This window comes from the organism of the source record quoted next, unplaced genomic scaffold (assembly GCF_019419815.1).
Source record: "Pyrus x bretschneideri cultivar Hongxiangsu unplaced genomic scaffold, Pyrus_bretschneideri_v1 Contig53, whole genome shotgun sequence".
Lineage (NCBI taxonomy): Eukaryota > Viridiplantae > Streptophyta > Magnoliopsida > Rosales > Rosaceae > Pyrus > Pyrus x bretschneideri.
In genome coordinates, this window is record NW_025999791.1 from 2,135,718 (window position 1) to 2,155,125 (window position 19,408).

The window sequence follows — 19,408 nt, forward strand, 5'->3', positions numbered from 1 at the left end:
ATTTAATTGAAACATACCAAACTCATTAAACACTCTAACCAGAAGCTCATTTATTTGAAAAGAAAAAGGAATCAATACGTAAAAATTGAACCAATCGATTGAACACATACCAATTATTAAGCTAATTAGTGCCCTAGAAATTTAGAGATGTCAAATGATGAAGAAAAGGAAGAGGAGGAGGTTTCGATGACTACAGAGGAGTGAATGGGGGTGTAGAATGACAACCATGGTAGATGGAAGGATTTTTTTAAAGAGAGAAAGGAGGGGTTTTGCTCCATGGAGATGATGGACTGGTTAGGGTTTTATTTTTTATTTTTAAGTAGATTGAGTTGGGTGTAAAAAGAAGTTTGATTGAGTTGAGTTTTGATAAGTAAGGACGGTTTTGGAAATAACATTAGGTGTAAAGAGATAATAACAGATCAATCAAATACAATGTGGATATAAAAACTAAGTTGGGTGTTGAGATACAAAATATGGGTTCAAATAATTTTTTTTTTAATAAACGATATTATCTTCATTAAAAATGAGGAGGTGCTAAATATACAAATGCTTATATTTATACAATGCATTTACTTGGTGTACAAGTATCTCATTTTATACAGTAAATACAATCATGACGAGATTACAACGTCAAATCCTAATACAGTTGACTTTGACAAAGACTCCTCTAACACTTCCTCTCGCCCGCCTCTCCTTCTTTCACTGTTTCATTCGTCTCTCAGCTCCACCGATACGACTGCTTACTGCTCAACAGCAATGGCGATCAATACTCCTCCAACGTCAGCTGTACGTACCGACTCGTCCTCTACTTTTTCTGTCTCGTTTTTTCATTAAATTTCTGCTTCATTCTTCGTTTTTGATCGCCTAGGATTCCTTGTTCTATCCGGCATTTTCAAGCCTGCTAGAATTTTGAAAATTCACCTGTTTACAGAAGTTGATTTGCTTGGGTTATAATTCAGTAGATTAGGGTTACTGGGTTAGGTTTTTTGTCGATCAGAGCTCTGATTCCGTTTGTCTTTCCAGCAGCAAGGGCACAAAGCACTCCACTACACTATTATAAGGGTAAAGCTTTCTAGTATCCTGTTTTCACCATTGCTTGTTCGGATGAGCTAGTACAGTCATTTGGTGTTTATTGGTATGTTTAGGCTGTTCGAGATGAGGACCTGGCAGAACAAATTGGAAGGGATATATATTTTGACCTTGTTGATCATGACAAAGTTCGTAAATTCCGTATTCACGAACAAATGCCCTTTAATCTTTTCAAGGTACACTGGTACAGGCTAACTTTTGAGGGCAAACAATTATGAATTCTGTTTTATTAATTATTAGAATTTCTAATTTGGAAATGGCTAACAGGAGGAGGTTGCAAAAGAGTTTGGCATACCTGTGCGGTTTCAGCGTTTCTGGATTTGGGCCAAGAGACAAAACCACACCTGTCGCCCCCATCGACCATTGACACCTGGGGAAGAATCACAATCAGTATGTACTTCACTGATTAAGCCCCCTTAAACTCGGAGGCACTGCTCCTTGTTCCTTCGTAATTCATAATTCTCATTTTGTCTGAATTTTTGCTTTGCTGCGTCCGACTCTGAAGTTTTCAAGTTTATGAACTAATGATGTACGGTTATAACTTATAACTGTCAATTTCTCTTGCAAAATTGGATTTTAAAAAGTTCTTAATGCATATTCCGATGCTCATTATGCTTCCAGTGTTGGACGAGGCATTTTAAATGAAGTTATTATAGTACAAAAAAGGTTGATGGGCGGTGATAAACATTTTCTCTCAGATTTTGAAATGATTGATAGTGTTTAAGCTGGACATTGGTGCCAAGAAGAGCTAATGATGACCCCTTGTGTTTTACAGGTTGGACAATGTAGAGAGGTATCAAATAAAATGCACAATAAGGAGCTAAAGTTGTTTTTGGAAGTAGAATTTGGGCCGGTAATCCAGTCTTACTATATTCTTGTTATGACCTGTGTTTTGAGGCTTATTGTGGTTCCAATTGCTTTATGAAAGACATCATTTCTTACATTTTCTTGCTTGTATAAACTCTCCAGAATCTACGTCCTATTCCTCCTCCTGAAAAAACCAATGAAGATATCCTGCTTTTTTTAAAGCTTTATGAACCTGAGAAACAAGAACTACGGTATGGCTCTTTCTGCTCAGCCGAATAGTTCTCTTTTGACTCATGTTTGCTGATTTAAGTTTCTTTTCTGTTTCCAGTTTTGTTGGCAGGCTTTTCGTGAAGAGTTCTTCAAGGCCAGTAGATATTTTAGCAAAGTTGAATCAATTTGCTGGTTTTCCCCTTGATGAAGAACTTGAAATTTATGAGGTTGTTTCACATTAATTTTGTAGCATCAGCTGTGTCCTTAACTTAATATATATACGTACATGTAGAATGTATATGTAAGTTTAAAATTTGATGCATGCTTCGCTGTACCATTCTTCTACAAAAACTAATGTATGTGTTTGTCCTACATTCAGGAAATAAAGTTTGAGCCTGTTGTCATGTGCGAACACCTTGATAAGATGTTCTCGTTTTGGTTGAGCCAGGTAATTGTTGCTATATTGCATGCTTGGTATGTTGTAAATATGTGTCCGCTATAAGATTTAAGTTTTACTCTTTTATAGGTTTGTGGGTAGTTAATCTGTTGCTTTGCTTTTCCAGATTGGAGATGGGGACACTATATGCTTTCAGAAATCTACTCTGCTTGAAATAGACGAAGGATGTAAATACCCTGATGTTCCTTCATTTTTGGACTATGTGCTCGATCGCCGGGTACAGGCTGTGGATTTTTTTTTTTCCTTTTCTGTTTTAGTTGAAATTAGATTTCATTATTCCATTAGTGGTTTTTAACCTCCTTTTACTTTGTTGTCAGTGTTTTTTATTTTATTTTATTTTATTTTTATAATTGTATTTTGTTAAATGTTAAACCAAACGATATTGAATGATTTGATGCTATACAGGTTGTTCATTTCCATTCTTTGGAGAAACCGATGGAGGAGGATTTTTGTTTAGAATTGTTAGTACTTAATCATTGTCCCTCATAGTTGGACTGTCCATCTTTGTTTTATTATTTGGTGCTAATGCTATAACTGCTTTTTTTTTAATTTGTTGTTTTCTAGGTCAAAGCTACACACTTACGATGATGTGGTGGAGAAATTAGCTCACCACATTGGATTGGAAAATCCCACCAAAATCAGACTCACTGCACATAACTGCCATTCTCAACAACCTCAGCCCCAGCCAATAAAATATCAGGGAGTAGAGCATTTAAAAGAAATGTTAACTCATTACAACCAAGTAAGTGGCATCGTACGGAGCTTCCTCTGCTCTCATAAGCGTCCTGTGTCGTGGCCCGGGGTACTAATTATGCTTTTCCTTCTGTAGAGCTCAGATATTTTGTACTATGAAGTCTTGGACATTCCCCTGCCAGAATTGGAAAGGCTAAAAACTCTAAAAATTGCTTTTCTTCATGCTACAAAATATGAGGTCCGTGTGAATATTTGGTCGGCATCTTATGCTTATGAACGATTGTGCACATCATAATCTTGTGTAATTTGTTACAGGTGGGGATTCACAGTATTAGATTGCCGAAACAGAGCACTGTTGGGGATCTGATTAATGTACTTAAAACGAAGGTCAAGTTTCTCTCTATCTATGCATTCCATGTATTATGCATCACTTCCCATCTAAAAGTTTCTGCCAATCGTATGAGAAGTCCTCTGTGTGTTTTTTGTTTTCATTGTTTGTTCAGGAATGCTAATGATGCTATAATACATTACCTTAGCGCTGCAGAGCTTGTAAAAAATATTTGACCTTTAATTGAAAACTACTCTTTTTCCCTCCCTTCGACTGGTTTTTGTGCTTTCTGTCGTTTATAGTTTGCCAATAATGGATTACACTCAACTTGCAGTGGTGGTCATTACTTGACAAAAGTGGTAGAATTTGTTATCACCGCCTCTTAAACAGTTTTCTTATAATGGATCTTTCTCAATGTGTGGTGTACCTGAAACAGGTAGAGCTGTCTCATCCAAATGCAGAACTGCGACTGCTTGAGATTTTTTATCACAAGATCTACAAGGTAATTACTGCTGGTATGCCTGATGTATCAGCATGTTAGCAATTTTTTTCTGGTCTGAAGTGATTGTAGCATGCCCCTTTTGTGATGCTGATTTGGTATCATGATGCTTTTATATTTTCAGGAACTTATTGTATATGAATCCCTTATATTGTATATGAATCCCTCATAATTCCTTGTGTTCTTTTTCAGATCTTCCCATACAGTGAGAAAATGGAGAATATTAATGACCAGTACTGGACTTTGCGTGCAGAGGAGGCCAGTCCCTTTTCCCCCTCTTCTTTATTAGTTTTATTTTGAAGAGTTTCTGGTTTAACTCTGTTGAAAATTTTTATATAGCTTTATGGGCAAGATTCGTAATTCTGTTTGTTTTCCCTTTCTGGATCAACATCCCTTCTACTGTATGGGATTGAATTGGATTCATGCGGCTGTCTTTTTTCTCTTTTTTTTCTTGTGTATCAGATTCCAAAAGAAGAGAAAAACTTGGATCGCTATCGTCGCTTGATTCATGTTTACCACTTCACGAAAGTCACTGTATTGAACCAGATGGTAGAAGTAAACTATTTGACTACTGTTAGAGGTTTCGCCCAAATACTGTTGATTTTTCGAATTGGTCTTATATTCTTATTATTTGTACAATTTACAGGAAGTACACAATTTTGGGGAACCTTTCCTATTCGTTATCCATGAAGGGGAAACTTTAGCTAAAGTTAAAAAAAGGATACAAAAGAAATTGCAAGTCCTGGATGAGGAGTTCTCAAAGGTACTTGACCCATGCCTTATATTCATTGGGATGGGGTCACTAGAGGAAAAGAGTGTTCCTTCGCTAGTATAAATGATCATTTATTTTGCTTCCTTGTCGATTTCCCCATTTGTTGTGCAGTGGAAGTTTGCAGTCGTGTCACTTGGTGGTCCAGAGTACCTGCAGGATTCTGATATTGTTTCCCGACGATTTCAGGTGAATCTACGGTCTATCGCAACTCATGTCCCCCTTTGTTTTATATTACGTCTGCAGGCCAATCTAAACCATGTTTATGGGTATTACCTAGGTGGATTTCTTTTTTAACTTCCAACATTTGAAATTTTGTTTTCTTCAGAGCAGAAATGTTTATGGTGCATGGGAGCAGTACCTTGGGTTGGAGCACTCTGATAATGCTCCTAAGAGGGCTCACGCAGCAAATCAAGTAGGTTCAAGTACAAGCTGCTAAAAGCGCTACAGAACTCGAGGCTGAACTGGCCCGAGTAAAGGCAGAATGAGCAGAGGCAATGGCGGATCTAGAAACTGCGGTGGATGAAATGGAACCTCTTAAGCAGAGGTTCGCAGATAGCTCCTTAAAATCTGAAAACTTGATTGTGAGGCAGACTACATTGACATTACAAAAGTGTGGCTCTGTTGGAACCTGGGCCGTCCTACAAGATGCACTGAAGAAGTACTTTTAATTTTTAGAAATATTTGCTTTTGTGAATAAGCCCTTTCTTGGCCCAAAAGTTTGTATGAACACGTCGTAAGAAATTCAGGTAGCTTGTTTCCTCACATTGCTCGAGTCTGAATGGGAAGGAAGATTGTGCTGATGGGTGTTTTTCGTTTACACTCCTACCCCTCCTCGTTTGGTAACTCCAAAAAAATAGTGTTTTTGGCTTAATCTGTGCCCTTCTAAAAGCGGATCTTTGTTTAAGAACCACACATTGTCTAACCAACACTTCCTTGTGGAGAAGTAGTGGCCGATCTACCTCATAGCAGAAGGAATTGGAGCTAGACTTCGAAGTAAAAAATCCAAGATTTTATAAATTAATGAAGTAAAAACCAACGTGGTGGATGGGTCGAGCTTTGCTCTTGCAATCGAGTAGTTATGACTACTAGTTGGATATCTTGGCGGTAATGATAGGATCTTATACTTGAACCGGTGGCTCGTTCTAGGGGTTGCTATTCAGTTTTTATCATAAATGGCCTATGAAGTTTAGCTAAATTATACAGTTTGTGTTGTGTCACCTATTAACTGTCCAAGTGACCAGGTTGTGATGCAAGTCTATCGTGTGTCATGTCACCTAAAAGTGGGAGTCATTCTCAACAATTTGAATTTCTTAAAAAATAGTAGTGGATTGCAGTTATGGATAGAGTTTTCTTCTTCAACTCATTGTTTACTGAGCCCAAATCATTCCCTGTCCTTAGTATAGTTCAGGGTAACAATGGCGTATGATGATTAGAGTGGAACTTATCACATTTTCTTTAGGGTTTTTGAAATATCTAGAAAATGAATTCTAGATACTTTCATCCATTGAGTTTACATGTATATATATTTTCAAAGAGAACCCTAGCCATATAAAACTAAGACTCTAACTACAAATACAAATCCTCTTATATACATCAGATAACTATGTAGAAGTAGATGAAGCCTTATCAATACTATCGTTAACAAAATAAATGGTATTCGGTGTGCTGGTAGACGCACAATTGGAGGATCCTACAAGAAATTCGACTTACGAAACTGAAGTTGGTTTACTTTTCTTCTTGGTTGATTGGATTTTGAATTGCTTTGGTTTGTTTGATCAGGAGGATACTAATATTTCCAAAGGGAAGCAACAATGTGGGCTGGTTTTCCATCTACTTAGTTGCTACTTGCTGCAGATTGTGGGTATACTTCTTTATCAGTTTTAAATTTTTCTTTGAAATCTTTACTTGCAATTTTACCCCTTCAAAAATCAAAGCAAGAAAGGCAGCTGCCTTACTGAAGTTTTGATGCTTATTCGTCATCTAACTGTTAGATATGATATTCTCTATTTTTGGTTGCATATATAAGTGGATGTATTAAGTAAATGCATGTACCGTAGCCAAGTAATTAAAGGGTTTGAAAAGGTAAGAGAAAATTAGGGGATACAAGTGTAGATCACTAACAGAAAATTGTAGTAGAAACAAAGAAATTCTTGGGTTCAAATAGAATCGCCCTAGCTCTGTTCAAGGTTCTTACAATTTTAATGCCTAATTACCAAACAATGTTTTTGTGGTCTAGTATCGATCAAGTTTTGTTCAATTTTTGAGTATTTTCTAAACCTCGATTCCTGATTCTTTACATGGAGTTTCAGAAATACACCACCAGTTCAGTACAAGGGAAAGTAACCTTGGATTCACCTCCTTCATGCCTCTCATCGAGCTTTATGATCCTAGTAGGGGTTATCTGGTGAATGATACCATCTTCGTTGAAGCTGAGGTTGTCTATACGTCTAGTTAATGCTACATCGAGCATAAGTTCTGTATTCAAGTGTACAACTAAGAGACTGAAGTCACTGAATTGACATTTTTTTAATTTCAGATCAGGACCATAAAGTTGAAGAACGAAGAAGAAGAGAAGGAAGACACAAGGAGATACAAGGCACAAGTGGACTGTTATACTCTTATTAAGGTGAAGACTTCTTGTACATAGCATTGCGTGTTTAGAAGTGCTACTAAGGAAATCATCAGAAAATTATGGAGCAGCAGCCATGGCGGAAACTGGGTGGGGCTTTGCCGTGGAAGGAGGCGCAAAGGCATCTAGGCTTTTGTTTCCTTTTAAATTTTCATTTTTTTTATTTATCAAGAGTGAAATTGAGATTCAATTCCAGTTGTATAAAAGTGGTCGAACGTGGCAAATTTTGAATGGAAGAACCACGAATGATCTATAAGTTATGGAAGAACATTGTCCACCGCTCAAATTTAAAAGAGATGAATCATGAAAAGTGATGAAGTTTATATTATTTTATTTTCGATGCACAAGGAATTAATTTTAATTAAAATATTTCATGATGATGAACTAATCTCCACTGAAAAATGAAACAAATAAATCCTTCGATCTCAAGATAGTTTGTCAATCAATATTTCAATTCTCTTGTGAAAAATGATTTTTAAAACTAATTAAGTAGATCGATTATTGCTATATATGTGCCTGACGTTTCTTTGGGGATGAAGTTGAACCATCACTGTCTACAATTTGTTTTGGGGATGGACCATCCTTTTTGTCTTTTACTTCTTGACTTACTACCGTCTTTGTAGGTCTGAAGATGTAGAAAAGTAATTTGTAGTAAATATCTTTACTAATGTGTGTATAAATAGCACTCTAAATTACTCATTCCTCACACCAATCACATACTTGATATCTATATGGATAGAGTCATGAGAGTTGTTCCACTACTCAACTTTCTATGCATTGCGTCTATTACTCTTAGCTTGTGCAATGGAAACCTGAATGTGCCATGCCAACAAAATGAGAGACAAACACTTCTTATGTTCAAGGAATTAATTTTAATTAAAATGTTTCATGATGATGAACTAATCTCCACTGAAAAATGAAACAAATAAATCCTTCGATCTCAGGATAGTTTGTCAATCAATATTTCAATTCTCTTGGGAAAAATGATTTTTAAAACTAATTAAGTAGATCGATTATTGCTATATATGTGCCTGACGTTTCTTTGGGGATGAAGTTGAACCATCACTGTCTGCAATTTGTTTTTGGGATGGACCATTCTTTTTGTCTTTTACCTCTTGACTTACTACCGTCTTTGTAGGTCTGGGGATGTAGAAAAGTAATTTGTAGTAAATATTTTTACTAATGTGTGTATAAATAGCACTCTAAATTACTCATTCCTCACACCAATCACCTACTTGATATCTATATGGATAGAGTCATGAGAGTTGTTCCACTACTCAACTTTCTATCCATTGCGTCTATTACTCTTAGCTTGTGCAATGGATGCCTTGCCAACAAAATGAGAGACAAACACTTCTTATGTTCAAGGAATTAATTTTAATTAAAATGTTTCATGATGATGAACTAATCTCCACTGAAAAATGAAACAAATAAATCCTTCGATCTCAGGATAGTTTGTCAATCAATATTTCAATTCTCTTGTGAAAAATGATTTTTAAAACTAATTAAGTAGATCGATTATAACTATATATGTGCCTGACGTTTCTTTGGGGATGAAGTTGAACCATCACTGTCTGCAATTTGTTTTTGGGATGGACCATTCTTTTTGTCTTTTACCTCTTGACTTACTACCGTCTTTGTAGGTCTGGAGATGTAGAAAAGTAATTTGTAGTAAATATCTTTACTAATGTGTGTATAAATAGCACTCTAAATTACTCATTCCTCACACCAATCACCTACTTGATATCTATATGGTCAAGTTTCTCAAGGCGTGGACCTGGAAAAACAGATTGGAAAGGATATATATTTTGACCTTTTGGACCATGACAAAATTCGTAGTTTTCCTACTGAAAAACAGACGCTCTTTTGGCAGTTCAAGGTACAAACAGTAGTACCTCAGATTTCTGAATTCAGTTGTTATTACTATTAGAATTCTAATTTTGAAATGGTTCACAGGAGGAAGTTGCAAAAGAGTTTGGCATACCAGTGCAATTTCAGCGCTTCTGGTTTTGGGTTAAGGGAAAAAACTAAAACATATCGCCCTTGTCGACCATTGACACCCAAGGAAGAATCACAATCTGTATTTATTTTACACTTAATAACTTTTTATAAGATTTTCACAGTTATAGGGCATTTAAACTTGGAAGTCGGCTCCTAATGAATCTGTTTTATCTCTAATTTATTTGTTGTTCCTTTGTGAGCTTATAATTCTTATTGTTTCTCGCCTCTTACTTTTTCCCACCTTGTTTTAATGGCAAACGTTTGCTTCGTTGCCTCTTGGACAAATGCTGGATAGAAGAAGATACATATATATATATATATATATACATACACATATATCCTCTCTCAAGATACACACACACACACACACACACATATATCCTCTCTCTCTCTCTCTCTCTCACTCCCCTAAAAGTGTTCATGGGAAACACCTCTGTGGTGTTTTAAATGAAGTTATTTAACAAGAAAAAAATGTGTTGGTCACTGATAAAATTTGATATCATATTTTGAAATGATTGATAGCGTTTGGAAGTGCACAGCACAGCGTGGTTGACGTGTGCACTTCACAATTGGTCGATGTAATTCTTGCAAGCTAGTGACGACCCCTTGTGATTTTTAGGTTGAACAATTGAGAGGGGTATCAGATAAATTTCACAATGGCTACCTAAATTTGTTTTTGGAAGTAGAATTTGGCCGGTAATTCTCTCTTATCTATTGTTGTGTCCCCTGGTCCGAGGCTTATTACAATTTCGAAAGAGATATTTTCTAACAATTTTATTGCCCCTATAAAATGCTCCAGGATCTATGTCCTATTCCTCCCCCTCGTAAAACCAAGGAAGATATCATGCTTTTCTTTAAGCTTTATGAACCTGAGAAACAAAAACTACAGTACTTCTGGATCATTCTGCTGGGTTTTATACTATCTGCTTCCGGTTCACATTTGCTGATTTAAGTTTCTTTTGTGTTACCAGTTTTGTTCGTAGGCTTTTTGTGAAGAGTTTAGCAAGCCAATAGAAATTTTAGCAAAACTAAATCAACTGGCTGATTTTGCTCCAGAGGAAGAGATTGACCTTTGTGAGGTCTGTTTCACATTAATTTTTTGAGCATCAGCTGTGCACACATATGCATAATGTATCATGTATGTATGCCTGTTATTACTATTTGATACATTCTTCGGTATAGCGTCCTTAAAAACTAATTATATCCGCTTTTGTGCTACATTCAGGAAGTATCGTTTGAGCTTTATATTCCTTTATTTGTCTCGTTTCCTTTTAGCATTTAAGTTTCTGCTTTTGCTTGATCGTCGTTTTCTGTTTTCTCTTTTGTTCAATAAGAGCATTGGTTGTCGTTGGGTAGTCATGTACACCCAAGGGTTTCAGTTAGAAATCATTATTGTTGGAGTTAATGTACTCTGGTTTCAACTTCATAGTCCTTGGGTGATGCCATTTGAACGTAATCATTCTAAGTAATCACCCTAATATTGTTTATTATGAGGATTTTAATTCCAATTTTACTTCTTGAAATATCAAAACTACAAAAATAATTCTTCCACCCCTTTCTTTCTAACATCTTGGCCGATGGCACCAGCTCCATAGCCTGGCCATGTGCCCAATGGTGATTTTGTTTGGAACTTTTGAAGTTTGATAAAGAAGGAAAAGAAAAATTATGGAGTAAAACGCACCAACAGATGTTAGAACTTAATTGAAAAACAATAGATTAGTCCTTCTATAGGTGTCTAGATGTCAAATATAGGAAGAATTTACTTGGATACAGTGTGCAATTAAACAATTATGGGCAGATTGAATTTTAGGTGATGGAAAGGCTGAGCATATTAAATCAAGGGTTTCATTTAGTAAGGGATGAGCTTGAGGTTGGACTGTCGACCTTGTGAAAATTGGCGTGGTATGCTGTAAAACATTAATTTGAAATGACTGTAACGATGTAAGCATAACCTAAAAAACTTTAACCATATTATAAAACTTACTGTATGATGTTGCAGAAACAGAACACCAGTTCAATGCAAGAGAAAGTGAATGGGGATTCACATCATTCATGCCTCTTGGTGATCTTTTTGACCCTGGTAGGGGGTACCTGGTGAACCAAACAGTTGTGATTGAAGCTGAGGTTGCTGTCAGTGAAGTTCCTGATTATTGGTCATATTATATTGGGCTCAAGAATCAGGCAGCAACTGTTGTTATTGTAAGCTAAACATGAATTCTCTTTCAAATTTTATATGCACGATCTTAATTTTGGAGTTACTTACCAGGCTGCGCGTCATATGCCAACAACTGCGAATGACATGCCTTCAGGAAGCATCCCTTTGGCACTACAACGTCTATTCTATAAACTTGGATACAGTGAAAGCAGTGTTGCAACCAAAGAATTGACAGAGTCTTTCGGATGGGATACAAATGGTTTGTTTGTGAAAAATGACGCGCAGGAACTTAATATTGTTCTTAGCGAAAAACTTGGAGATAAAATGAAGGTATGGGAATATTTCGGTTTTTTTTCCATTAGTTTTGTGTTTCATTTTCATTCTGATAATTGTTCTGTGGGTCCAGGGAACTGTTGTGGAGGGTACAAATACAATACAAGAGGAGGAGGGAACGTTATATTTTAAGTTATGATCAGATGCCGTCCTTAGTTTTTTCTTTCCATCAAGTCCCTTCCTGAAGCGGTTTGAGTGTGATTTTATGCGGGACACTGGTTAAGGTTTGTACAATTGTACTGGAAGCTCATCTTCCTGCTTCAACTTCGTCTGAGCTTTATTACATGGAGCATTGAAAATGTAACATTTTAGTACTAAGGTTAAGCTTCGTAGTCGAAAACCAAATTGTAGCATATAAAAATTGTTTCTTTAAAATTTTTGTATGTCCACGTGAAGGACTTGAGCTTACCTAATGCTTTTCAATCTTACTTTGATTTTAATTTTGCTTCATTATTGCATGGTAAAACCTTAATTGTATTGTGTTATTTTTTATTTTTTATTTTTCCAAAAAAGTCTGCATCGTTAACTTTCTTTTTCGCCACCAGTTTAGTTGAACTTTCTCAATCCAGTGCATTTATTTATTTATTTGAATTTATATAAACTATCCTAACGATAACTCTTGGGCAACAATTGTCTGTTCAGTGCGATAATGACATTTCTTATATGGAAAGAAAATTAGTTATCATGGTGACAATATTGTATTATTGTTTTTTGCAGATAAATGTTCGCTTTGAATTTCCTCTTGAACTTGACCTTGACAGGGAGAATGGAAAGTATATCACCTGAATCAGATCACAGCGTTCGCAACCTTTACACTCTTCATAGCTATCCAACCATAACAGTAGCATTAAAGAAAAATCCTAATGAAATGTATGAAAGACGGTTACTCAAATCTGCTTTTGCATCTGCTTGTTTGGTGCTCTTCATGTAACGCGCAGCTTCATAGATTTTACTATGTAACTGGTTACTTACTGTGATAATTATTTACTGTTGCAGTGTCTTGGTTCATAGTGGTGGGGTGCATAATGGACGTTACTTGTCTTCACAAGGCCAACCCTCTCCGACCAGTGGTATGGAACTCCTGGAATCAAGTCTCTCAGTAATTGTATCTCACATACAGATAAACACATGCTCATGCACACACACATACATTTACAACACTGCTCTTTTACTTTGCTTCTTCTTATTATTATTTCTTTAACGTATATATATTTTTATCTTTCTGATTCAAATGAGTTGTGTTTGTTGGGATCTCTGTTTCTCACCATTACTCGGTTTACCTGACAACCGTAAAGAAAGCACCTGTTCTGTTATAGGCATTTTTTCAAGTATTACTTTATTTGGATTTTATGGATGACTATGAGTGCTGTCGTGCCTGCATTTCATATATGTTGATAACTTGTCAGTTGATGTACTTTCTCCTCGCTTGTTTTAGGTAAAAGTTTGATGATGAACATGTGACAAAAGTGGATGTGAAGAGGGCTTTAGAAGAGCAGTATGGTGGTGAGGAAGAGGTGGTTTAGTTTTGGCTGTATCCCAACTGCTATAACTCTCCTTAATTTAAAGTTACTGAATTGTCAATTGACCTATTGTTGTTTTCTTTCCACCAGTTGCCACGGACCAATCCTGGCTTCAATAATACTTCTTTCAAATTTACAAAATACTCAAATGCATTCATGCTTGTGGATATACGGGCAGATGCAAAAGCAGATTTGAGTAACCGTCTTCCATATTTTGAGATAAGGACAAAACAATATGTAACGTGGATGAGAAAGACATGGCTGAACATCTAAGGGTAATGGAACATCAAGCTTAAGTTCTTATTGCAGCGTCCAACTAAGAGATCGAACTGCCATTCTGTGTTTCATTTCAGATAAGGTTGAAAAAAGAACAAGAAGAGAGAGAGTAAAAAAGGAGGTATAAGGCACAGGCACACCTCTATACTGTTATTAAGGTAAAGATTTCTAGTTTATGCCTGTTCAGAATATTCAAATGTGCTACTACAGGTAGTTGGTGTACCTAAAAAAATAATAGCCAAATTTATTTATATTTTGAGGTTGTTCGAGATGAGGACCTGGCGGAACAAATTGGAAGGGATGTATATTTTGACCTTGTTGATCATGACAAAGTTCATAAATTCCATATTCACAAAGAAACAACCTTCAATAATTTCAAGGTACACTAGTACAGGCTGGCTTTTGTGCATTTTGTCTTTATCCCTTGCTCCATTTTTGGGCTTATGGGAGATTTTGAGGGCAAATAGTTATGAATTCTGTTTTATTAATTATTAGAATCCTAATTTGGAAATAGCTAACAGGAGGAGATTGCAAAAGAGTTTGGCATACCAGTGCAGTTTCAGCGTTTCTGGATTTGGGCCAAGAGACAAAACCACACATATCGCCCCAGTCGACCACTGACATTTCAGGAAGAATCACAATCAGTATGTACTTCACAATTCCTACCCTTGAAAGAATTTTCTATTCAAGCATAAACTTGGAGGCACTGCTTCTTGTTCCTTTTGTGATTCATACTTCTCATTGTGTCTGAATTTTTACTTTAGGTCCGACACTGAAGTTTTCACGTTGATGAAGAAATGATGTATGCTCATAACTGTCAATTTCTCTTGTGACATTGGAATGTAAAAAGTTGTTAATGCATATTTCGATAATCATTTTGTTTCCAGTATTGGATGAGGCATTTTAAATGAAGTTATTATTGTAAAAAATGGTTGATGGGCAGTGATAAACATTTGATCTCAAATTTTGAAATGGTTGATTGTCTTTTAGCTGTACATCAGTGTCAAGAAGAGCTAATGACAACTTAAGAGGGGTATCAAGTCAGCACAGTGCGGAGCTAAAGTTCTTTTTGGAAGTAGAGTTTGGACCGGTACTCCAGTCTTACTATATTCTTGTTATGACCCGTGTTTTGAGGCTTATTGTAGTTCCAAGTGCTTTATGGAAACCATGATTTCTTATATTTTCTGCTTGTATAAGTTCTCCACAATATACGCCCCATTCCTCCGCCTGACAAAACCAAGGAAGATATCCTGCTTTTCTTTAAGCTTTATGAACCTGAGAAACTGTAACTGCGGTATGGCTCTTTCTGCTCAGCCAGTAGAGATTTTAACAAAGTTGAATCAACTTGCTGGTTTTTCCCGTGATGAAGAACTTGAAATTTATGAGATGAGTTTCACATTAATTTTGTAGCATCAGCTGTGTCTTAATTTAATATATACGCACATTAGAATGTACATGTAAGTTTATAATTTGATGCATACTTTGCTGCAGCATTCTTATACATACACTTATGTATGTGTTTGCCCTACATTCAGGAATTAAAGTTTGAGCATTCTGTCATGTGTGGAGACCTTGACAAGATGACCTCTTTCGAGTCGAGCCTGGTAATTGTTGCTATATTGCACGCTTGCAATAAGATTTAAGTTTTAAGCTTTCATAGGTCTGTTGCTTTCTTTTCCAGATTGAAGATGGGGACATTATATGTTTTCAGAAATCAACTCTACTTGAAATTGCGGAAGGATGTAAAACAAACTCACTGCAGATAACTGTATTCTCAACAACCTAGGGCCGAACCAATCAAATGTCAGGGAGTCGAGCATTGAACAGAAATGTTAACTCATTACGATCAAGTAAGTACATTGTGTTGATCTTCTCTGTTGTTTAACTCTCTCTCATAAGCATCATGTGGTGCGGGTACTAATTATGCTTTGAATTTGACAGAGCTCTGATATTTTGTACCATGAAGTCTTGGAAATCACCCTGCCAGAATTGCAGTGCCTGAAACATCTAAAAGTTTCTTTTCATCCTGCTACAAAAGATGAGGTCCGTGTGAAATATTTGGTCGGCTTCTTCTGCTTATGGACGATTGTGCACATCATAATCTTGTGTAATTTGTTTACAGGTGGGGATTTACAGTATTATATTGGCCAAACAGAGCACTATTGGGGATGTGATTAATGTACTTAATAGGAAGGTGGATTTCTCTCTATCTTTGCATTCCATGTATTATCCATGACTTCCCATCTAAAAGTTTCTGCCAATTGTATGAGAAGTCCTCTGTGTGTTTTTGTTTTTCATTTTTTGTTCAGGAAAGCTAATGATGCTTTCATACATTACGTTAGCGCTGCAGAGCCTTTAATTGATTGAAAACTACTCTTCTCCCTCCCTTCTACTGGTTTTTGTACTTTCTGTCCTTTATAGTTGCCAATAACGGATTGCACTCAACTTGCACTGGTGATCATAACTTGAAAAAAATTGGTAGCAATTGTTATCAGCGCCTCTTAAACAGTATTATGGATCTTTTTCAATGTATGGTGTACCTGAAACAGGTAAAGCGGTCTCATCCAAATGCAGAACTACGACCGCTTGAGGTTCTCGATCACAAGATATACAAGGTAATTACGACTTGTATGCCTGCTGTATCGGCATTTTAGCTTTTTTTATTTCATTCTGGTCTTAAGTGATTGTAGCCTGCCCCATTTGTGATGCCGGTTAGGTATCATGATGCTTTTGCTTATTTTTCCCAAGGATCTCATTGTGTCAGAATCCCTTCTACTGTATAGGACTTAAGTAATTTTGTCTGATGTAGCACTCAGAATTCCTCGTGTTGTTTTTTAGATCTTCCCAAACAGTGAGCAAAATTGAGAATATTAATTACCAGTATCGAAGTTTGCGTGCGAAGGAGGCAAGTTCCTTTGCCCCCTCTTCTTTATTTAGTTATATTTTAAAGAGTTACTAGTTTTATTCTGTTGAATTTTTTTATATAGTTTTATGCGCAAGATTTGCAATTTGTTTGTTTTCCTTTTTCGGATCAACATCCCTTCTACTGTGTAGGATTGAATTGGACTCATTGTACCAGTGTTCTTCATGTGGCAGTCTGTTTTTTTTTTCCCTTGTGTATCAGATTCCAGAAGAAGAGAAACCATTGGGTCTCTATGATCGCTTGATTCATGTTTTCCACTTCACGAAAGTCGCCGTATTGAACCAGATGGTAGAAGTAAACTATTTGATTACTGTTAAAGATGGTTTTACCCAAATACTGTGATTTTTCGAATCGGTCTTATATTCTTATTATTTGTACATTTTACAGTAAGTACAAAATTTTGGGGAACCTTTCTTGTTGGTCGTCCGTGAAGGGGAAACTTTAGCTGAAGTTAAAATAAGGATACAAAAGAAATTGCATCTCCAGGGCACTTGACCCCCCACCTTATATTCATTGGGATGGGGTCAGTAGAGGAAAGAAGTGTTCCTTACTAGTATAAATGATCGTTTATTTTGCTTCCTTGTCGATTTCCCTCTCGTTGTGCAGAGGAAGTTTGCATTCTTGCGACTTGGTCGTCCACAGTACCTGCAGGATTCTGATATTGTTTCCAGACGATTTCAGGTGTATCTATGGTCTATCGCAACTCATGTACCCCTTTCTTTCATGTTATGCCTGCGAGCCAATCCAAACTATGTTTATGGGATTGCCTAGTTGGTTTTTTTTTAAAGTCCAATATTTTAAACCCTTGAGCCATGTCGGAGCCCATTCAGGAGGTAAGCTCTTCCAATTCTGGCTTCTCCATTCACAAGGCTTGAACTCGAGACCTTGCTTACGGGGAACAATCTCCTTACCACTTGAACCACCAAACGTTGGTGTTGATGGGTATTTTTCGTTTATGCTCCTACCCCTCATCGTTTGCTTACTCCCAAAAAATTTGTGTTTTTGGCTTTGTCTATGTCTTGCTAAAAAGCCAATCTTTGTTTAACAATCACACATTGTCTAACCAACTCTTTCTTGCGAAGGAGTAGCGACTGATCTACCTCATGGCAGAAGGAATTGGCAGAGTGACACGCCCTGACCCCGAGGTCCTAGAGACATCGAGATGGTCACGTGCTGGCCGACACCCGAAGGGTGACGAAAGCCATTTAATTTAAACAAAAGCTCAAAAAATAAGCTAAAATATGCAATAGGGGCTAATTACACAAATAAAAGTTCAACTTCTAAGTATTGAAATTAGGTAAATACATGACATGTCCAGAGCATAAGTCTATCACCGAGTACAAGCAGAAACTAAGATAGAGAAGTGCTATTACAATAGATGGCGAAACGGAGCGAATATAGCACAATATCACTGGTAGGGGAATGCCTAGTAGCTCAGATCGTATTCCTCGTTCATAGGTCTTGAAGGGGGCGCAAAACAAACATGAGTGGACCAGGTTGATATATATACATAATAAAACAGTTATCAACGTACTAACCCCCAGGTTTTATGAAAACACAATTATAATGCTAAACATAGGTTTTTCCGAAATCTAACATGTTGTGCAATGTCTCAAATCATAATTTGCAAAAATAATAAACACTAGTGAATGTCCGATAACTCTTCAGGCCCCATGTCGGCTTCCCGTCTCTGAGCAGACAGTCAGAGGAAAATAAACTTCAAGCCCCATGCCGGCTCCCCGTCCCTGTGCTAAATAGCCAGAGGAAACACACTCCAGGCCCTATGCCAACACCAAACCGTTGCCTGGGACGGACCGGATCTATCCCTACGTCCCGTAGCGAAAAGGACCACTAGGTAAGTATAAAACCAGTTAACATACATATATTGAAGATCAACTTCATAGTATAAAGTCATTCATCATCTATACTATAAAGAGGTGTTCTAAACATGTTATAAATATCATATCGTCATCCATCAGATATTCTAGAAGAACATGGGTTATAGGAAAAATAGTAATAATTCAAACTAGGCTCAGTAAGCATGTTATCTCAAAGCGTTTCGTAAAACATAATTGTGAAATCATGCTTTTCTATGTATGCATTTCTGCCATTAAAACATGCATTTTTAGAAGGGGTCCACTCACCTACACCGTTGGTGCAAACCGTACCCAACAGGAATAACGGAATCACTACTATGAATCGCACCTAATCACACAAATGGTACCTTCAGTCAAACTCTACTAAAACGATTGAATTTGGGAAAACGGACATCGGAAACGGGTTTAGAACGTCAAAATTAGCCTAGGAGGGGTCCCGCACGAAAACCCAAAAAGTCAACCCCGAGGATCAAAGTCAACGGTCAACATTGACCGTTGACTGGTCAAAGTCAAAAGTCAACGTTGACCGTTGACCCAGTCAACGGTCAACGGGTCAAAGTCAACGGGTTATGGGTCAACCCGTCAGAGTCACCCCGGGTCAACCCGGTTTAGGGTTTGGGTATTGGATCCGGGTTTGGGCCCTAAGGTTTGGGTTAGGAAAATAGGTTTAGATTTTAGGTGGGCTGGGTTAGGGTTTAAACCACACGGCCCAAAAGCCCAAATAGAAAGGGTTTTGGGTTCTGCTAACACGACCCTAAGGCCTTTGGGTCTTAAAGAAATAAAATAAAAATAAAAAAAGAAAAGGGTTAGGGTTTTGGGCTGAAACCAAAACAGGCCTA

The 19,408-nt window shown here is 37.0% G+C and overlaps 1 protein-coding gene and 1 pseudogene across 1 annotated transcript; both read left to right on the plus strand.

The window, feature by feature from the left end:
* The first annotated feature begins 663 nt into the window (after positions 1–663).
* LOC108865439 (ubiquitin C-terminal hydrolase 12-like) lies at positions 664–5,655 on the plus strand. The gene is made up of 19 exons (XM_048570522.1): positions 664–786; positions 1,024–1,062; positions 1,146–1,265; positions 1,357–1,479; positions 1,865–1,942; positions 2,059–2,147; positions 2,225–2,333; positions 2,486–2,554; positions 2,670–2,780; positions 2,969–3,024; positions 3,128–3,305; positions 3,393–3,494; positions 3,572–3,643; positions 4,021–4,086; positions 4,276–4,341; positions 4,546–4,638; positions 4,730–4,846; positions 4,967–5,041; positions 5,181–5,655. The coding sequence occupies exons 1-19, from the start codon at positions 757–759 to the stop codon at positions 5,289–5,291; spliced, it is 1,704 nt and encodes a 567-aa protein (XP_048426479.1). The 5' UTR covers positions 664–756; the 3' UTR covers positions 5,292–5,655.
* Positions 5,350–17,463, plus strand: LOC103933963 (annotated as a pseudogene).
* The last annotated feature ends 1,945 nt before the right edge of the window (positions 17,464–19,408 follow it).

Coding starts and splice junctions, on each gene's coding strand:
- LOC108865439 (XM_048570522.1), top strand. CDS start 757: ATGGCGATCAATACTCCTCCAACGTCAGCT. Junction 2,148..2,224: donor CCTGAGAAACAAGAACTACG/GTATGGCTCTTT, acceptor TTCTGTTTCCAG/TTTTGTTGGCAGGCTTTTCG. Junction 4,087..4,275: donor TTTATCACAAGATCTACAAG/GTAATTACTGCT, acceptor GTTCTTTTTCAG/ATCTTCCCATACAGTGAGAA.